This window comes from Euprymna scolopes, chromosome 30 (genome assembly GCF_053919585.1).
Source record: "Euprymna scolopes isolate OS-2025 chromosome 30, ASM5391958v1, whole genome shotgun sequence".
In the NCBI taxonomy this organism is placed as follows: domain Eukaryota; kingdom Metazoa; phylum Mollusca; class Cephalopoda; order Sepiida; family Sepiolidae; genus Euprymna; species Euprymna scolopes.
In genome coordinates this window covers 96,508,470-96,531,672 of record NC_136511.1, presented here as the reverse complement: position 1 = coordinate 96,531,672, position 23,203 = coordinate 96,508,470, and the positions used below count along the sequence as shown (strand labels likewise).

At 32.6% G+C, this 23,203-nt stretch overlaps 2 protein-coding genes across 6 annotated transcripts in view; one reads left to right on the top strand and one right to left on the bottom strand.

The window, feature by feature from the left end:
- LOC145254896 (zinc finger MIZ domain-containing protein 1-like) overlaps positions 1-23,203 on the bottom strand; it is a 1,089,917-nt gene that overhangs the window by 691,387 nt on the left and 375,327 nt on the right. The gene's annotated exons all lie outside the window — the stretch shown is intronic.
- LOC145254548 (KRAB domain-containing protein 2-like) lies at positions 11,560-11,997 on the top strand. Its single transcript, XM_080113074.1, has one exon. It carries the CDS (start codon positions 11,560-11,562, stop codon positions 11,995-11,997), a length of 438 nt encoding a protein of 145 aa, XP_079969200.1.

The window sequence follows — 23,203 nt, the reverse complement described above, 5'->3', positions numbered from 1 at the left end:
AGAAACCAAAAATTCAGGTAAGTGGTTGAGCTGATGATGAAAGATCCGAAACGAGTAAAGGAATAATCACATAACTGAAGAGTTTCGTTAGAGCAACTTGTATTTTCAAATAAAAAAAAAAACAATCAAAAAATTTGCATGAAGAAAACCTGATTAAGAAAACCTTAAATAAATTGTTGGTTAAATCAACAAAACTAAACAATATTAATCTATTATTGCTCCTTTTCCTGGCAGGAGTAGCAATTAACACGACAACGCTAAAACATTAAACACCTCAATGAATTTTGCAATTTTATCTTAGGGCCCAAAATAATATCTGAAATAAAATCACAACAGCATTGTTATTTATTCTAAAGCATAGCTTACAATTGAAAACCTTTTGTGCCATTTGTAAATACTATATGAATAATCTGCTCCAGCGGAAAGAATTTTGTTTTCTCTGAAAATCATTTTCATTGTTGCAATCATTTAAGCCACCACGTAATGCATGCATACAATGTATGCATGAAGACGGTATATGACCTATCTACCTCAATTATGATTAATATTAGTGTGTTTATAAGGAGAGAGCAGATTTTCTAGTCAGCTGAAGTGAAGTAGACAGCATGTATCTGGAAAATGTACAAAAAATCAAAGCAAATACGAACTTGATGTCTACTGTCTGCGACTTTATTAATCCCCTAAGCAGAAAAACAAATAATAAAAATATTATATTTGTATATAATAGACTGTGATTGTAAATTAGCATAATATACATAAAGATTTAATAAATTATATGTTATAGATGGCTATTATGAACTTGCATATAACGGACAGTGGTTGTATATATATATATAACAGACAGTGATTGCAGTATTGTGTATAATAGATGGCTATTGTAAATTGTATATAATAGTTATTGTGAAATTGAATACATTTTTATTGATTGTGAAATTGAATATAATGAACGGTGATTGTGAAAATGTACATAATACACATTGATTGTAAAATTCTATATAATAAACATTGATTGTATATAATAAATAGTGATTGTGAATTGTATATAATAAATAATGATTGTGTAGTTTTATATAATAAACGGTGATTGTCAGATTGTATAAAATAAATACTAAACGGTGATTGTGAAAATGTATATAATAAATGGTGATTGTGAAAATGTATATAAAAACGGTGATTGTGATAATGTATAAATTAAACAGTGATTGTGAAAATATACATAATAAACAGTAATTGTGAAAATGTATATAATAAACAGTGATTGAGAAAATGTATATAATAAACGGTGATTCTGAAAATATATATAATAAACAGTGATTGTGAAAATGTATGTAATATACAGTGATTGAGAAAATACGGTGATTGTGAAAATGTATATAATAAACGGTGATTGTGAAAATGTATATAATAAACGGTGATTGTGAAAATGTATATAATAAACGGTGATTGTGAAAATGTATATAATAAACGGTGATTGTGAAAATGTATTTAATGAACGGTGATTGTGAAAATGTATATAATAAACGGTGAGTGTTAAAATATATATAATAAACAGTGATTGTGAAAATGTATATAATAAATGGTGATTGTGAATATGTATTTAATGAACAGTGATTGTGAAAATATACATAATAAACGCTAATTGTGAAAATGTATATAATAAACAGTTATTGAGAAAATGTATATAATAAATGGTGATTGTGATAATGTATATAATAAATAGTGATTGTGAAAATGTATATAATAAATGGTGATAGTGAAAATGTATATAATATACAGTGATTGTGATAATGTATATAATAAATAGTGATTGTGAATATATATATAATAAACAGTGATTGTAAAAATGTATATAATAAACAGTGATTGTGATAATGTATACAATATACAGTGATTGTGATAATGTATATAATAAACAGTGATTGTGATAATGTATATAATAAATGGTGATTGTGAAAATGTATATAATAAATGGTGATTGTGAAAATGTATATAATAAACAGTGATTGTGAAAATGTATTAAATAGATTGTGATAATGTATATAATACATAGTGATTGTGAAAATGTATATAATAAATAGTGATTGTGATAATGTATATAATAAATAGTGATTGTGATAATGTATATCATAAATGGTGATTGTGAAAATGTATATAATAAATGGTGATTGTGAAAATGTATATAATAAATAGTGATTGTGAATATGTATATAATAAATGGTGATTGTGAAAATGTATATAATAAATAGTGATTGTGAATATGTATATAATAAACAGTGATTGTGAATATGTATATAATAAATGGTGATTGTGAAAATGTATATAATAAATGGTGATTGTGAATATGTATATAATAAATGGTGATTGTGAAAATGTATATAATAAATAGTGATTGTGAATATGTATATAATAAACAGTGATTGTTAAAATGTATATAATAAATGGTGATTGTGAATATGCATATAATAAATGGTGATTGTGAATATATATATAATAAACAGTGATTGTGAAAATGTATATAATAAATAGTGATTGTGAATATGTATATAATGAACAGTGATTGTGAAAATTCATATAATAAATGGTGATTGTGAAAATGTATATAATAAATGGTGATTGTGAATATGTATATAATAAATAGTGAGTGTTAAAATGTATATAATAAATGGTGATTGTGAATATATATATAATAAACAGTGATTGTGAAAATGTATATAATAAACGGTGATTGTGAACATGTATATAATAAATGGTGATTGTGAAAATGTATATAAATAGTGATTGTGAATATGTATATAATAAACGGTGATTGTGAAAATGTATATCATTAATGGTGATTGTGAAAAGGTGTATAATAAATAGTGATTTTGAATATGTATATAATAAACGGTGATTGTGACTATGTATATAATAAATAGTGATTGTGAAAATGTATACAATAAACACTGATTGTGAAAATGTATATAATATACAGTGATTGTGATAATGTATATAATATACAGTGATTGTGATAATGTATACAATAAACAGTGATTGTGATGATGTAAATAATAAATGTTGATTGTGATAATGTATATAATATACAGTGATTGTGATTATGTATATAATAAATGGTGATTGTGATAATGTATATAATAAACGGTGATTGTGATAATGTATATAATAAACGGTGATTGTGAAAATGTATATAATAAATGGTGATTGTGATAATGCATACAATATACAGTGATTGTGAAAATGTATATAATATACAGTGATTGCGATAATGTATATAATAAATGGTGATTGTGATAATGTATATAATAAACGGTGATTGTGATAATGTATATAATATATGGTGATTGTGATAATGTATACAATATACAGTGATTGTGAAAATGTATATAATATACAGTGATTGTTATGATGTATATAATAAACGGTGATTGTGATAATGTATATAATAAACGGTGATTGTGATAATGTATATAATATACAGTGATTGTTAAAATGTATATAATAAATGGTGATTGTGATAATGTATACAATATACAGCGATTGTGATAATGTATATAATATACAGTGATTGTGATAATGTATATAATAAACAGTGATTGTGATAATGTATATAATAAACAGTGATTGTGATAATGTATACAATATACAGTGATTGTGATAATGTATATAATATACAATGATTGTGATAATGTATATAATAAACAGTGATTGTGATAATGTATATAATAAACAGTGATTGTGATAAAGTATATAATAAACAGTGATTGTGATAATGTATATAATAAACAGTGATTGTGATAATGTATATAATATACAATGATTGTGGAAGTGCATGTAATAATCGGTGATTCTGATAATGTATATAATATACAGTGATTGTGATAATGTATATAATAAACAGTGATTGTGATAATGTATACAATATACAGTGATTGTGATAATGTATATAATAAACAGTGATTGTGATAATGTATATAATAAACAGTGATTGTGATAATGTATATAATAAACAGTGATTGTGATAATGTATATAATAAACAGTGATTGTGATAATGTATATAATAAACAGTGATTGTGATAATGTATACAATATACAGTGATTGTGATAATGTATATAATATACAGTGATTGTGATAATGTATATAATATACAATGATTGTGATAATGTATATAATAAACAGTGATTGTGATAATGTATATAATAAACAATGATTGTGGAAATGCATGTAATAATCGGTGATTCTTATAATGTATATAATATACAGTGATTGTGATAATGTATATAATAAACAGTGATTGTGATAATGTATACAATATACAGTGATTGTGATAATGTATATAATAAACAGTGATTGTGATAATGTATATAATAAACAGTGATTGTGATAATGTATATAATAAAAAGTGATTGTGATAATGTATATAATAAACAGTGATTGTGATAATGTATACAATATACAGTGATTGTGATAATGTATATAATAAACAGTGATTGTGATAATGTATATAATAAACAGTGATTGTGATAATGTATATAATAAACAGTGATTGTGATAATGTATATAATATACAGTGATTGTGATAATGTATATAATAAACAGTGATTGTGATAATGTATATAATAAACAGTGATTGTGATAATGTATATAATAAACAGTGATTGTGATAATGTATATAATAAACAGTGATTGTGATAATGTATATAATATACAGTGATTGTGATAATGTATATAATAAACAGTGATTGTGATAATGTATATAATAAACAGTGATTGTGATAATGTATATAATAAATAGTGATTGTGATAATGTATATAATAAACAGTGATTGTGATAATGTATATAATATACAGTGATTGTGATAATGTATATAATAAACAGTGATTGTGATAATGTATATAATAAACGGTGATTGTGATAATGTATATAATAAACGGTGATTGTGATAATGTATATAATAAACAGTGATTGTGATAATGTATATAATAAACGGTGATTGTGGAAATGCATGTAATAATCGGTGATTCTGATAATGTATATAATAATCCGTGATTGTGAATATGTATATAATAAATAGTGATTTTGATTTTTTATATATATAATCTCAATTAATCCCTAACTGTTTATCAAGGGATACATAATATTTAGTTTGCTACACCCTATCATGACAACGGTCAATAGATAGAAAAAAAACAAAAGAAATATATGTACACATACAAAGGCTAAGTGTGAATCACACATTTGCATAAACTGAGTCCATGTACACATACACACTTTACAGTACACACAAACGTTATCACCCCACCCATGCTAAAAATATGTGTACTTGAATACATAGCCGGTAAACATAAGTTTAATTAAAATACCTAAATAAGCATGGTCAGAAAACCAAGAACTCTATATAAATTAGTATATAGATAATTAATATTTACGCACACAGATTACAGGAGAAAAATTTCCAATAGCACACACACTTCTAAATTCACGAAGTTATAAGCAGGAGAATTTCTTTCAAATTTAAATCATTTATTCACCCAATTTAATTTTTTTATTAATTTAACTGTCGAGTTTAATATATAAATTCATACTTAAACCTGGTAATTAGAAAATTCAATTGGTGTTTGCTAAACCTATCAATTTTATATTTATCATATATATATATATATATATATATATATATATATATATATATATATATATATATAAACTGCTCTCACAAAAAAATTATAGAATCATAATATTATCAAACAAAATCTGTAAAAATAAGATATAGTGCATCAAATATCAATAAAACCATATCACAATTACATATACTAATTAATGTTAAAATCAAACAAGCGATCAAATTATTCATCCTTATTAGTGTATTATAAAGTAATGAAAGTGAAATAGCTATCATTGAATATATTATTCATTAAGAGCAATTCATTTATTAGTTTAACTAGTTATTATTAATCTATTCATCATTATTATCTTACTATATTTTCAATAAAGACAACCTTTTACTTAAATTTAACACAAGCTTTTACTTAAATTTAAATTTGATATCAATGGTTTTTAAGTGTCTACAGCTAATACTTATTCCATTCCATTGATTCTGTAGTTTGTATATAACGAACTATGGCATCATAAAAGTTTCAAACATTAAGACAACATTTTTCCTAAGAACATGAAGATGCAGAAATAGAATAGTATAAAAGGTATTGAGATGCAAGTTTTTTTAACTTTTTTTTCAAGAATTATTTTAAAATAAATTTGGCTCATTTGACTCAACTTGAAGGACTTGACTGAAATGTAATCTATATGAGCCTTATAAAAAGGTATAATGCAAAAAGAACAAATTGTATCAAAACCTGATTTTTCTCCATTTTTATACAATGATGTTAATAGTGGTAACATTTCCTTTAAAACATCGCTTCTTTCTTGAAACATCTGCAAAACAACTCACCTGCAAGAAAAATGGAAAACAGCATTTTTATCAATCAAATAAAAAATATTTCATCAAAAATTTACACAAATTTCTAATATAATAATAAGCTTATTTATACATAAAATATAGTTATCCACAGGCATGCGTTTCATTGTCTCTATGGTTTCTCAGTGTGGCTAAACATGATAAAACTAAAAACTTGGACCTCAGTGAATGCTTCCTGACACTATGAATTGAGCTATCACCCTGCTAGTGGCAGTGAGAGAAATTGTATCACTTGATGTTATTTATTTATCATTTATCTTATCTTATTTACGATACTGATAACACAAGGTATTCAAATATTTTTACCGAAAACCATTACCTTAATGCTAAATGGAAATAATTATTTTCTTCAATATATATGAAACAACAACACCAAGTAAAAAAAAAATATATATGTGTGTGTGTGTGTGTGTATATATATATATGTGGAAATAATTATTTTCTTCAATATATATATATATATATATATATATATATATATATGAAACAACACCAAGTAAAAAAAATATATATATGTGTGTGTATATATATATGTGTGTGTGTGTGTATATATATATCTATATGTCTATATATATATATATATGCATAGGCAAACACACACACTCACTCATACGACAACTTAGAAATATACAAAATTATGAAATAATATCATTGAGTGTATATGTGTTTGTTTACATTGCTGTGTATCTGTTTGCAAAGCGCTAGCAGCAGCTATCTTGAAGTATTAGTATTTTCTCTTTTTCCAAGTGACTTTAATTATAAAAAATACAGGTATGTTTGAAAGCAATAATATAGGCATGCCATCATTTTCTTACTGCACATTAGTCTATAAAATAATAGTCTAATTTATCATAAGTTAGTAAAATCTTTATCACCTCCCTATTTTAAATTATGGGCACGACTAGATACAAGTTAAAACTATATTTAGTATTTATTCGATATTCTTAAAGCTTGTTTTGTTTGTTTTCCAGAATGTATGTGTATAGGGTGCATAATGAATGAACCATCATATTCATGGGAAAAAAAAAAGATGCAAAACATTTCAATGTGATCAACAAAAATCAACTAGAGAGAGAGGGTTTAAAGTCGTAGAAATATGATTCTTTGTGGAAGTCTAAGATTATTTTTTTGTCTCATTTAAAAAATGAAACGTTTTTAAATATTTATTTTGTAGACATCAAGGAAAATAACTCATGACATGATTATTTCTGACGTTTCTGAATTTTTTAGATGAGAATGGATTATTCATATAATTGGATTCATCGGAGTACTGTTCTCATCTTAATTGTGATTTTCACAACGTTTCTGTCGATGTAAGCTCCAACCTTCTTCAGGTGTATCTTGTCTAAGGTTGTAAGTTCAATTCTTAAGGTGGGCGACTGAAAAATACAATTGAAAATTACTTAGGCCCTCTATCCAGTCATGGCTGATGGAACAAGAGCATGCTAACCCCATGAAGGAAATAAAAGGTTCCATTCTAAATTCCATTCAAATTCCTGAGTTCGACAGAAACATTCCCACGTTCGATTAGATAACACCTGAAGAAATTCGGAGGTTACTTTGACCAAATGTTGTGAAAATCACACTCAAGATGAAAACAGTAATCCGATGAATCCAAAAAATATGACTGATTATTTCTCTTTATGTTATTAATTCAAAAAGTGAAGGTTTCTGTTTGTTCCTATTTTGATGTAATTTTCATTTGAGTTACACAACAATATAATGTTTTTCTCCAATGTGAATAAGAACTTGTCATATTTGCAAACATTTTTGACGAATGCTTCGTCGTCAGGCACGTAATGAGGTTACAAAATTAAAAGTAGTAAATTTATCACAAAAAACAATTTAGAATGCTTTAAAAACATTTTCATATACCCTCTCCCTCCTCATATCAAGCTTAATTGATGGTGCACAAATTTAGATAAAAAAATTAGAGCAAAAAGGAACAAATGGGAACTTTCACTTAATCAAAATGTATCAAAGAAAAATTGCTGCCTATATATATATATATATATATATATATATATATATATATATATATACTAGCAAAAGTACTCGTCGTTGACTGGATTCAAAAACAGCTTACAGAAAATGGACTCTGATTTATTAAAGTATGATAGGTTATGAAAAGGAAGAGTTGTAAAGAGATAGCTTCGAATTTGGGGGTATCAAAACCAAAGCAAAATATGATGAAAGTAAAAATAAAATAGATAAACCCCATAATTTATTATACCATACTTGTTCACACTGAAACACTTATCACAATATTCTGTGGATCTACATTCAAAAACCTTGTTAAACTTTGTGACATATTTACATTCTATGGAGGTCAGACGTGAACGAACACCCCATAAATTTTATTATACCATATTTCTTCAAACTGAAACATAATTATCAAAGTATACTTACGCAGATAGATATGAAACGTCTTTATTAAAGTTTGTGCCTATTTTCATTCTATAGAGGCCAGGCGCGAACGCAGACCCCACAATTTTATTATACCATCCCTATTTAAGTTAAAACATAATTATCAAAGTATACTTACGCAGATAGATATGAAACGTCTTTATTAAAGTTTGTGCCTGTTTTCATTCTATGGAGGCCAGGCGCGAACGCAGACCCCCACAATTTTATTATACCATCCCTATTTAAGTTAAAACATACTTATCAAAGTATTATTATGTGCATCTATATCAAAAACGCTTGTAAACGTTTTTTTTTTAATTTTTAAATTTTTTATTTCCATACTTTGTGGACCAGGCGCGTACGCAGGCCCCACAATTTTAATGAATCATCATTATGCCAGATCAAACATACTTATTCCTGTGTCTCGATACATCTTCTATCATTATATGTGATCAGTTTTCTATAATAGTCAACCATATAGGAGTCTATTCATGACCAAACACACACACAGACGTTCAGCTTTATATTATATTATGGTAACTAAAAAGTTGTCTGTTTTTAAAAGAAAAAAAAATCCACAGCATGTGTAACTTTGCATCCAGCACCTTCTCTCAACGTGGTTCCAGCTGTTCAATTCTCATGTGATAGAACTTTTAAGGGGGTTTTGGATGCAAAAATGTCTGTGAGGGCTTGGCGTGAGTCTGCTTTATTAGTAAAGGATTTCCCAAAAAGGTGATTATCCATGTAATGGAAGAAGTGGTAATTCGATGGCACAAAGTCTCTGATCCAAGTTGTTGTTTGACATTCTAGACCATTTGCGTGCCATGCAATCTGGTGTTTGCATGGCGGAAAATCACACCTTTATGATTCACCAGTGCTGGTTCCTTCTGGTGCAATACCTATTGTACACATTTCAATTGCTGCAAGTAAAGTTCTGTTCTGCAATGACCTTTGGGTCAATTGGTAGCAGTTCATAATAAACCACTTAATGACTTGTCCACCAGACATAATGTTGCATGGATAGATGGACAATCTTGTGATGTGAGGAACAACATCCTGAGAAGACAACCAGTCTGGAATGCTTAGAAGTTTCCTACAGGACCCACTTTTCACACAAGACAATTGTGAAGAAGACAATCCCACAGGCGTACAGGCAAAAATTTCGAATGCTAAGGAAATCTGAGGGTCAGTCATACCGAGAATTCATTAAGGAAAAGGAGAGACTATTAAACAAATGGTGTGAATCAAAAGGAGTTGACAATGATGCGAAAAAAATCAAGCAATTAATACTGGTGGAAGACATTTTGAACTGGCTACCGGAAGATATGAGGCTAAATTTGAGTGAAAGAAAAATCGTATCAAGCGGGGAATTAGCCACCATTGCCGATGAATACATAATATCTCGGAAGAGAATTAAAGGTAAAATCAGCCCAAACAAATTTGACAAGATCCGGAGTCCGAATGCGAGTTCCTCACCCGCGCCAAGTTCAATCAGTTGTTACAAGTGCCAAAAAGTAGGGCATATTGCTAGTCGATGTACATGGACAAGGCAGCCCGAAAAATATAAATGGACGTCCATGAAACCACAAGGAATTGTATTTTTAAATTCAGATGAAGGAAACTACCAGCCGTTTATAAGAAGAGGGATGGTCATAAATAGCCGAGGATTGAAAACCCCAATAAATGTGTTAAGAGATACAGGCGCCGCCATTTCACTTATAAAGAAGGAGAAGGCACCTTTGAACAAAATCGTGGATCACATGTTTGTTAAAGGAATAGGAGGAACGATTAGAAGGATCCCCGTCATGGAAATTAGGATAGAAATTGGAAACGTAGTGAAAATTATTAATGTAGGAATAATTGAAACACTTCCTGTGAGAAATATTGATTTATTGCTGGGCATTTCCCAGCAAAAATTGAATTAGAAGAGATTGACAAAAAGAACCCAGAACGAAATGCGCAGACCGCGTGCGTATACGACTTGCGAGCAAGGAGGCGAGAAGATGGAACAATGGCGATGACAAGACGGACAAAGTGCGCCAAGACGACGCCATTGAACAAAACCTGCGAAAAAGGGTTAACACTGTTGGGAAAATCTAAAAACGAGTTGAGGAAAAGCCAACAAGATGACAATAGTCTAAAGAACTTATTTGAATTAGTAAATAAAAAAATAAACGAAGGAAGAGCACAAGAATATTACCTGGAAGAGGGAATATTGAAAAGAATGTATGACAGAATGAAAGGGAAAAACCAGGTAGATGAACAGCTACATCAGCTAGTCATACCAGATGAATTCCGAAATGAAATACTTAAGTTAGCCCATGAAATACTCCTAGCTGGACATCTAGGAATAAACAAAACATATAAGAAAATAACTCGATATTTTTATTGGCCAGGAGTGAAAAATAGTGTTAAGAAATTCTGTGAATCGTGTGAAATTTGTCAACGGGCAGGAAAACCTCAGACAGGCATACCGCTAGCGCCATTAAAACCGATAAAAATAAGTGGAAAACCCGTTTGATAAAATTTTAATTGATTGTGTCGGTCCCCTGCCGAACACGAAAACTGGTTATCAATATCTACTGACAATAATGTGCGCAAACTCGCGTTTCCCAGAAGCAATTCCCTTGAGGAATATATATGCCAAAAAGATAGTGGATGAATTGTGGAGTTTCTTCACAAAAATGGGAATACCCGCAGTAATTCAATCAGATAGAGGGACAAACTTCACTTCCCACATATTTGAGAAAGTGATGGAAATGCTGAATATACAACAGGTGAAATCCAGCCCGTACCACCCACAATCCCAAGGGGCTCTGGAACGATTTCATGCTACATTAAAAAGCATGCTGCGTGCTCATTGCACAGAAAGAGGGAACGAGTGGGACAAAGAATTGGCATTCGTGCTATTCGCTATACATGATGCAGTGCAAGAGTCACTAGGGTATAGCCCATTTGAAATTATATACGGAAGAAAAATGAGAAGTCCTTTGAAAATAGCAAGCGATCAATGGGAAGACACGGAAAATCTTCCAGAACCAGTGAAACAATATATGGGAAAGCTCCGGAAGAATCTGGAATTAATACGAAAAGTAACGGAAGAAAATTTAGAGAGGGCATAGCACAAAATGAAACGCTTATATGATAAGAAAACCAAGTACAGACAATTCAAGGTGGGGGATAAGGTCATGATTCTGCTGCCATCGACATCCTCCCCATTTGATGCTAAATTTAGTGGTCCGTATGTTATTTCGGAAAGAATCAATGCCCTGAACTATAAAGTAAAAACACCTGAGAAAAGAAAGAAAACCCAGTTGTGTCACATAAATAAGTTAAGAAAATATATAGAACGTGAAAGTGAGCCAGAAGTACCTATAAGTCAAGTGAATGTTGTCCAAGGAGAAAACTTGCTGAATCAGGACACGAAAACAAGGGAAATCCCGAATAAATTGGGTAACTCGCTCATATTGGAAAATATTGAGGAGAAATTAAATCATTTGTCTGCAGAGGAGAAAATAGATCTAATGAATGTTATCAAGAAGATGCCTAAATTGTTTTCAGATGTTCCGAGGAGAACAAACGCAATTACACACAAAGTGGAATTAACGAATGAAAATCCCATTCGACAACATCCATATAGGGTCAACCCAAGAAAAAAGGAAATTATAGATAAAGCGATCAAGTATATGTTGAACAACGGAATTATTTCACCCAGTCAGAGTGAGTGGGCATCACCATGTGTGCTGGTGGATAAGCCAGACGGCTCAGTTCGGTTTTGTACTGATTATCGAAGATTGAATGACGTCACCAAAGCAGACTCCTATCCCATACCAAGGATGGAGGATTGTATAGACCAAATCGGAAATGCAAAATACATAACTAAATGCGACCTATTGAAGGGTTATTGGTCAGTGCCGTTAAGTGAAGCAGCCAAGCAAAAATCAGCATTTGTAGTTCCTGGAGGGAAGTACCAGTACAACATTATGCCTTTCGGTATGCGAAATTCGCAATCCACATTTACGCGACTTATGAATAGTTGTCTGGGAAATATACCGAAGGTGAGTGTATATATAGACGACATAGTAATTTACGATGATAACTGGTCAGAACATATCATGAACATTGAGGAGGTATTCCGAAGATTAGATGAAGCCAACTTAACTATAAATCTGGCAAAGAGTGAATTTGGTAAGGCTACTGTCACTTACTTAGGACACACTATGGGATACGGAAGTGTAAGCCCAATTGAAATAAAGGTAAAAACGATAACCGAATACCCTAAGCCTACGAATGTAAAAGCTGTCCGACGATTTCTGGGCATGGCTGGTTACTACAGAAAATTTGGCCCAAGCTTTTCGAGCGTAGCAAGTCCGTTAACGAATCTGTTAAGAAAGGGTACTAAATTCAGCTGGACAAATGAATGTCAGCAAGCATTTCAAAAAATAAAGGAAATGTTAGGCAAGGAACCAGTATTACTCGCACCAGATTTCAACAAGGCATTTACCCTACATACAGATGCTAGCGACACTGGAGTGGGGGCAGTATTGTCCCAAAAAGATGAAGACGGAATATTGAGACCAGTGGGATAATTCTCTAAGAAATTAAATAAATATCAGAAATCATATGCTGTGGTGGAAAAGGAACTACTTGGGGTAATATCGGTGTTGGAATATTTTGAGATATATCTAACAGCATGGAGAAATCCTATAAAATTGTTCGTCGATCATAATCCAATCGTATTCCTAAGCAGGATAAAAGAAAAAAATAGAAGATTGCTGAGATGGGCCCTAATATTACAAGAATTTAATCTCGATATACGACATATCCGAGGAACAGAAAATATTGTAGCAGATACTTTGTCACGCTGCTAAATACAAAGAAAAAAAGATTTGACATTTTTTTTGAAGGGTGGGGATGTCGCGAACCAATATAATATCAGTGAACACTGTAGTAATAGTGATGATGATAACGGTGACGAGGATAGTAAACAGTAACATAATTGGTCGAGATCCGGCCAATCAGATCAAGTTTCACTTCTTAGCCATGGTCGAGAATCGACGATAAAATAAAATTAGTTGCAGAATTTGGGGGAGGGAGATAACAGCGTATATTGACGGCTGGCCGCATTCCAAACTTCAGGTTGTAAACCGTTGGATATAAAAAAGAAAAAAAGGAAATATATAAGAGGATGACAAGTGACTCCACCAGTTACGGTTAGTAAAACTTGAATACGCGTCACACCCATTTTGTTCCTAAGAATATCGATAATTTTCGTCAACGTATTTATTTTCAAGTGCGGCTATAAAAAATAAATATAAATCCGCGCAAGACGCACAAACAGTTATATTCGGACTTTTTCTGTATTATCATTTTCTTTATTATTTGAATTTTGAACTGTTGCAAGATCTCTTTCGAAGTTGTACGTGTTTCATATATCCAAAAAAAAAAAAAAAAAAAAAAAAAAAGAAGGGGAGGATATACTAAATTTTCGCTGTTGGATTCGAATTTAAACTTCACCCTGCTGTACCTGAATGGAGACGTACTTAAATCCGAAGGAAGATAATTTTAATCACCAGAATTAAAGAATAATAATAACAAAATGAATTAATAGCTATAAACCTTATCGGCTATAGATTCCAAGGACAATCAGCCTGGATCGGGTGATGGTCAAATCTAAAGAATGAACGTCTGATATTGGTTTCGCGAGATTCTCCTTCCTCTTCATTCGGGCTTTGTCTGAGACATCGAAAAGGGAGTATTTTGTCACAATATATATATATATATATATATATATATATATATGCGTTTTAAATCTTTTTTCTGTAAAAGTCTGAGGATGCTACAGACGGCCAAAAAACGGCCAAGTAGCTGAAACAATAATGTAACTTAACAGAAAGATACGGTAATAAAAAATAAAACGCATATTTGCTCTACAACAGTATTGAGCACTTTCTTCAGGTTTTTATTAATTACCATTTCTACTATATATATATATATATATATATATATATATATATATATATATACATACTAGCGTTGCCCAGGGTGTTTGACAGTGTGTGTTGAGCAAAAAAAAAAAGTGGTAGTAGGCAGGCAGGCAGGCTCGAACCCGTGACGCAAAGGTGGAAAAGAAAATTAAAGAAAATTGACATGACGCAACCGGAAGTTCAAAAAGTTAAAATTAGGCAAAGTCAATCCAACCGATATGATGACTTGCAAAATGGCTTGCAAAAATCGACCCTCTCCTTGTAAAAACCTGCCCAGTTGAGGGTGATGTTTTTAGCCAATTTTTCGATATTTGTCATCCGAGACATTGAGCTTCAAAATAACACCAATCTAGTGAAAATTCGTCATATCTGTCGAAAGTTTTAGGCAGACATACATACAAACATAAATACAAGCATACATACAGACATTTAAACAGACAGGCGAGATTTATATTATAGACTAGCGGGGGTGCCCGGCATTGCCTGGGTGTTTGTGGGGGGGGGGGTACAACAAATAAAATAACAATGTTAAATTTCTTTAAAAAATCGGAAAAAAAAACAAAAACTGCCCAGCGTCGCCCGTGTGGTAGAAGAAAAAAAAAAATTTTGGTAGGTAGGTATGAACCTTGAGGCTCAGATGGAAAAAAATCCTGACATGTAACTCGCCCACCACGGCAGAGTAACAGAAATATATAATTTAATTTGACTTAAATGCGCGATTTTAATGATAATGAGGTCAAACATGTCTCGCTGTCAGCTTTCGCTGCGAGGCTGTTTCTTTTTTTTGTTTTCTTTGCCCAACTTTGGCTGTTTGTTTTCCCAAATCGTTGGGAAGGGAGAAACCAGCTCCCTATAAAAAGTGGAGTGTTCCAATGAATAGCAATTGTCTGATGTAAGAGGTTTCCCCCACATTGATCAAACTTTATTGCTTTCCTGGACGTCCCTGCCACGAGTGCCGGGAAACTGCTGATACGGATTCAGTTTCGCTTTTTTATACTGAAAAGCGAAACAAAGACGCAGCGATTAAAAATAATCTCGAAAATAGCAAAAGTAAAAGTTGGGCAAATTAAAGATAGACGCGACCTCCATTTGTAACTCATATATATTATGATTTAGACAGTATATAAAAAGTTTTAAGAATGAGTGAGCATGCCAAGCGCCCCCTCCTCCAAAAGCCTTTGCCGGACATATACAAAAAGTGCACGTACAAACACACACACACATTTTCACTTTTATATATATAGACTAGCGGGGCTACCCGGCGTTGCTCTGGACCGTATAAACAATGAGAAAATTGAATTTGATTTTGAATATATTTATTATTCTTAGGAGAGAGGAATTTTTAATGTCTATGTATCATTTGCTATTTCAAGCAAAAGAATGTTTTACCTACCTAAGACGGGTATTACACGTATGAAATAATTGTATCTTACCTAGGGTAGGTAATTTACAGCATGTATATGAAATAATTTTACGTTTGCAAGGACGGTGAATATACAACACATACTTAAAATAATTTTACCTACACTAAGACGGGTAATTTAAATAGATATATGAAACAATTTCACATGCTTTTTTTTTTTTACCTCAAAACATCATTCCCGGATAATAACATAAAAATTTTTTTTAAATATAGATTACCCCCTAAAGAAACTGGCCTAATAAACTTTCATAGTAAACCAACAATATATATGTATTAATCTAATTTTGAGATCGTAAACTGTTTAAGCCATATCCGGAATTGACTTCACAATGAAGTAATTTTAAGATAGAAAATTGTTTAAGCCATTTACGGTACAGACTTTATATTCTGCCACCCTAATTTAATCAAGAGCGATGCTGATTATTCTGCTAGTATATATTTGCCCCTATCTCATTCAATCCTGAGCAACGCCAGGTATTTGCTAATATATATTTCCATCAATTTCCTTCAATTCCGGGCGACACAGAGGATATTGCTAGTAAATTTTCTCACCGATCTCATTCAATCTTGAGCAACGCCGAGTATTCTGCTAGTGTATATGTACAGCTATCTAATATAATCCAGGGTGACGTCAAGTATTCATCTATTCTGTATTTGTACCTATCTCATTCATCCCCAGCGATGCCAGGTATTCTGTTAGTATATATTTGTATCTATCTCATTGGATCCCAGGCGCCTGTGTATTCTGCTTGCATACATTTGCATGTATCTCATTCAATCCCGAGTGACTCCGGGTAATCTTCTAGTATATATTTTGACATATCTCATTGAATCCCATAATTCTTGGATATGTTATTAATTTCGAAAATCATTTTTCATAATTTAACCCACATTATCGCCCTCCCCTTACTAAAATAATAACTTTGATACATTGTCTTGGCTGTTCATTTCATTACAAACACCCTAATCAAATAACTCACATTAAATAATTTTTCATAATTCTTGGCTATGTTACTAATTTAGACAATCATTTTTCATGATTTAACGCTCATGATCGCCCTACCCCATTACCAAAATAATAATTTGAAATATTGTCTGGGCTGTTTTTTTCATTAAAAACACACCAATCAAATAACTCACATTTCATCATTTTTCACAATTCTTGGATATGTTACCAATTTCGACAATTATTTTTCATGATTCAAACCACATTATCGCCCTCCTCTTACTAAAATAATAACATTGATACATTGTCTAGGCTGGTTATTTCATTACAAACACGCCAATAAATAACTCACATTTCATCATTTTTCAAAATACTTGGATATGCTACTAATTTCGACAATCATTTTAAATGATTTAACCCACATTATCAACCCACTTTATTAAAATAATAACTTTGATACATTCTGCTAGTATATATTTCCAGCAACGTTTTCAATGCCAGGTACAAAGCTAGTATATATTTCCAGCAGGGTTATTCAATCCCAGGGCATTCCACATACTCTTCTATTATATATTTCCACCCAATCCATACAAGGGCGATTCTGGGTATTCTGCTAGTATGTATTACCACCTGTCTCATTCAATCCTGGGTGGTGCCAGTTATTCTGCTAGTATATAATTCCACCTATCTCATTCAATACCGGGTGATGCCAGGTCTTCAGTTAATATATATTTCCAACTATCTAATCCAAATGCGGGCGACATCAGGTATTCTGCTTGTAAATATTTCAACCTATCTCATCCAATCCCGGGCGACGCTGGGTATTCTGTTAGTACATATATCCACCTATCTCATCCAATCCCAGGCGACACCAGGTATTCTGCTAGTCTATATTTCCACCTATCTCATCCAATCCCAGGCGTAGTCTGCTAGTACATATTTCCACCTATTTTATCCAATCCTGGGAAACGCCAGTTATTCTGCTAGTATATATATCCACCTATCTCATTTAATCCTAGGCAACACCGGGTACTTTACTAGTATAGATAAACGCCGGGTATTCTGCTCGTACATATACCCACCTATGTTATCTAATCCTGGGCAACGCCTAGTATTCTGCTAGCACATATTTCAACCTATCTCATCCAATCTCAGCAATGCCGGGTATTCCGCTAGTACATATATCCACCTATCTAATTCAATTCTGGGAAACGCCGGATATTCTGCTAGTACATATATCAACCCATCTCATTCACTCCCAGGCAACACTGGGTATTCGGTTAGTACATATATCCACCTATCTCATACAATCCTGGTATTCTGCTAGTATAAATATCCACCTATGTTATCCAATCCCAGGTGACACAGGGTATTCTGCTAGGAAACATTCCACCAATTCCGGCCAATGGCGGGTATTCTGCTAGTACATATATCCACCTATCTCATACAATTCCGGGTGATGCCGGGTATTCTGCTAGTACATATATCCACATATCTCATACAATCCCGGGCAACGCCGGGTATTTTGCTAGTATATATCCACCTATCTCATACAATCCCAGACAACGCTGGGTATTCTGCTAGTACACATATCCACCCATATTATCCGATCCCAGGCGATGCCGGGTATTCTGCTAGGAAAGATTTCATCTATCTTATCCAATCCCTGGCAACGCCGGGTATTCTGCCATCCAATCCTGAGCTACACCGGGTATTTTACTAGTACATATATCCACCTATGTCATACAATCCCGGGCAACACCAGGTCTTTTGCTAGTACACATATCCACCTATCTTTTCCGATCCCAGGCGACGCCGGGTATTCTGCTAGGAAACATTCCACTTATTTCATCCAATCCCAGGCGTAGCCGTGTATTCTGCTAGTACATATATCTACCTGTGTCATCCAATCCCAGTCGACGCCGGGCATTAAGCTAGTACAAATATCCACCTATGTTATCCAATCCCAAGCGACGCCAGGTATTTTCCTAGGAAAAATTTCACCTATTTCATCCAATCCCAGGCAACACCGTGTATTCTGCTAGTACATATATCCACCTATGTCATCCAATTCCAGGTGACGCCGGGTAATCTGCTAGTACATATAACCACCTATGTCATCCAATCCCGGGCGGCGCCGGGTATTTTGCTAGTACTTATATCCACCCATCTTATCTGATCCCAGCGACACCAGGTATTCTGCTAGGAAACATTCCACCTATCTTATCCAATTCTGGGCAATGCCAGGTATTCTGCTAGGAAACATTTCACCTATTTCATCCAATCCCTGGCCACGCCGGGTATTCTGCTAGTACATATATCCACTCATTTCATCCAATTCCGGGCTACGCCAGGTATTCTGCTAGTACATATATCCACCTATATCATCCAATCACGGGCGACGCCGGGTAATCTGCTAGTACATATTACTTTAACATGAATTTCTATGTGTAGTATCAGTTTCAGCATTCAATTGACTTTAATCCCCCTCCGTATTCCATAATAGTAAAATACTATCCCACTTTTTATATTAAGAATTTTTAAATTGCCTAATATTAAGAATTAATAAATTGTTAGGTGTAAATATAGAAGATATAAAAAAACATCCCCTCCCAATACTAAGAATGGCTTTCTAAATAATGTTGAGCACGGTCTGTATTCTATAATAGTAAAATACTATCTCCCTTTTTATATTAAGAATTTTAACTTGCCTTATATTAAAAATTAAGAAATTGTTAGGTGTAAATAGAAAAAATTTAAAAAACATTCCCTCCCAATACTAACAATGGCTTTCTAAATAATGTTTTTATTTTAGAATTTGGAATCAGCAGTTCAGTGATGTGATGTGATGTTTGGAATATGACATCTTGTCTGAATTTAGTACACGATAAATATATAATATGCATCTTTTTTTAATAGAAGGTAATCTTTGGTAGGAAATTACGCTATATAATACGGTTACTTGGTCTTTTGACTAAAATCAAAGTGTAGTATCTGTTCTTAGAATTTAAGCGATCTTATCTTTCGCCGCCTTCTTCCCCTAAACAGAATTAGGAGATCATATTGTTACTAATACTAAAAAGAAAATGGCTGTTTGTTTTTGTTTTGTAAACATAGCGAGGCATTCTTTACGTGATTTTTGAAATGTTACAAATAAGCACTCAGCGTGCACTGATTCATTCACTTGATTTTTGGAATCAGTAGTTCAGCGATGTGATTTTTGGAATATGACATCTTGTCTGAATTTAGTACACGATAAATATTATACATTTATTTATATATGCATCTTTTTTTAATAGAAGATAATGTTTGGTAGGAAATTACGCTATATAAGACGGTTACTTGGTCTTTGCCTAAGATCAAAGTGTAGTATCTGTTCTTAGAATTCAAGCGATCACATCTTTCGCCCCCATTCCCCTAAACCGAATTAGGAGATTTTATTGTTACTAATACTAAAAAGAAAATGGCCATTTGTTTTTGTTTTGTAAACATAGCGATCATTCCGTCCATCGCTAAATATTTTTAAGCGTAATTTTTTTTGTACTTATCATTTTTGGTACTTTTGTACTTATCATTATTCCATATACTCTCGTATTTTACTATTTTTAACCCGATAATAACGTTGGTACCATTTTCATAATGTGTAAGTTAATATTTTAATTTGTATGATACTCACATTTAACCCATAAAGAGTCTCGTATTATATACATTGTATTGTATACAAACATCGCCAATAAAGACCCTTATGCCATACCTTGTCGAAGGCCTTTGATATGTCAAGAGCAATAAAGCGTACTGACATCACATCACGTGACATAACTAAGCGTTCTTACGTATAAATATCATTAGAATCTATTTTAAATTATAAGAATTAGGTAGTATTTAACGTTAAAATGTCACTTTTTTGCCCCCCCCCCCCCCGCAGAAAAACGGCCAGATGACCAACTTAGATTTGACCGTTGGGGCCAAAATTTCGATATTTTTCGTCCAAAGATTGGAGCTTTAATATGATACTAAATTTGTCAATTTTGGTTGTATCTGTCGAAAGTTTTTGGCAGACATATAAGCACATACACACTCACACATTTTCATTTTTATATAATAGACTAGCGGGGTACCCGGCGTTGCCCAGGTGTTTAGAGGTGTGTGTGCTCGGGAGGAGGAGGGGGGGGGTTAAATCAAAATAAAAGAATACATGGAGCAATAACCCTGTTTAAATATTATATAAAAAGAAACAATGTTAAAACTTTTTAAAAAAATCTTTGCTCGGGTGTTCGTTTCGGGGGGGGGGGGAGGGTTAAAAAAATGTTTTGGTAAGTAGGCAGGATCGAACCCGAAGCCTTGAGGTGAAGTTGGAAAATAAAGTGTGAAAAAAACATGACACGTTAACCGCTCGGCCACCAAGAAAGAGTAACTAAAACACGTTTGAATTTATTTAAGTATTAACAATTGACAGGTGCCCGCACTTAATGTTAGTAGCGGAGTTAAGTTTTACTGAGGGGGCAGTTTTTTAATGAGGTCAAAATGTGGGGCAATTTTTTTTAGTTTACCCAATTTTGACTGGTTTTGTTTCCCCAAGATGTTTGGGGGAAACCAGCCAGCTCCCCACAAAAAGGGGATTGTCCAAATTGAATAGCAGTTGTCTGATATAAGGAGAAACTCCACATTGATCAAATCTGATTGCTTTCTGGATGTTCCCGGAATCGAGCCGGGAACAATGCGTTAATCTTCGAATCAGTTTCGGTTTTATACAAAAAAGCCAAATCAACACATGAGAAGCCAAAATAGCAATAATTTTGGAAAAGTCGCTGTAAATAAATCTAGACGTGATACACATTCCCAAATCGTTGATATTATTATCTAGGGGGCACTTCTAAGCGATAGTAACTGACCCGGGAACCCCGGTGAAAAACGCCTTTCTTGGACATACATAAAATGTGCACACACATTTTGCCTTTTATATATATAGACTAGCGGGGTGGGGGGGGCCGACGTTGCCCGGGTGTTTGGAGGTGTGTGTGGTTTGGGGTAAATCAAAACAAAAGAATAAAAAAAAATCGTTGCCTGGGTGTTTGTTTAAAAAAAAAAAATCGTTGCCTGGGTGTTTGTTTAAAAAAAAAAAGTTTTGGTAGGTAAGTAGGAAGAATCGAAGCCTTGAGGCACAGTTGGAAAATAATAAAGTGTGAAAAAAAAAAAAAAACGTGTGACGTTAACCTTTTGCCGACCAAGAAATAGTAATGGAAAGGTGTTTGAATTGACAGGTGCCCGCAATAAAGTTAAACTCCGCTACTTCTATTTGACCTCATTAGTGAGGTCAAATAGAAGTAACTGAGTCAACATTTACTGCGGGGGGGGGGGGGGGGCAGGTTTTTTTATGGTTTGTTTACTCAACTTTGGCTGGTTTTGTTTCCCCAAGATGTTGGGGAGAAACCAGCTCCCCATAAAAAGATAATGTCCAAATTGAATAGCAATCATCTAATATAAGGATTTTTCCTTGCATTAAAGCTGATTGCTTACGTACGTGGCGCGATTGCCGAGAACAGCATCTTAGCTTTCAATTAGTTTTGCTTTTTATTTTTAAAGCCGAATCAACAAGTGAGAAGCCAAAATAGTAATAATCTTGTAAAAGTCGCTGTAAATAAATCTAGACGCGATGCGCGTTCCCAAATCCTAGATATTATTATCTAGGGGGTATATGAACACTTCTAAACGATAGTAACGACTCCGGGACCGTCGACGAAAAAAGCTTTTTATGGACATACAAAAATGCACGTGCCACATTGGGCCACCGCGAAATACTAACACGTTTGAATTTACTTAACTATTTAGAATTGGCAGGTGCACGTTTTAATGACTTAATGAGGTCAACTTTGACTGCGGGACAGTATTTCATTTACTGCGGGAACGATTTTTTTAATTTTTATTTTCCCAAGATGTTGGTGGTTGGGACCAGCTCCCCATAAAAAGGGGAT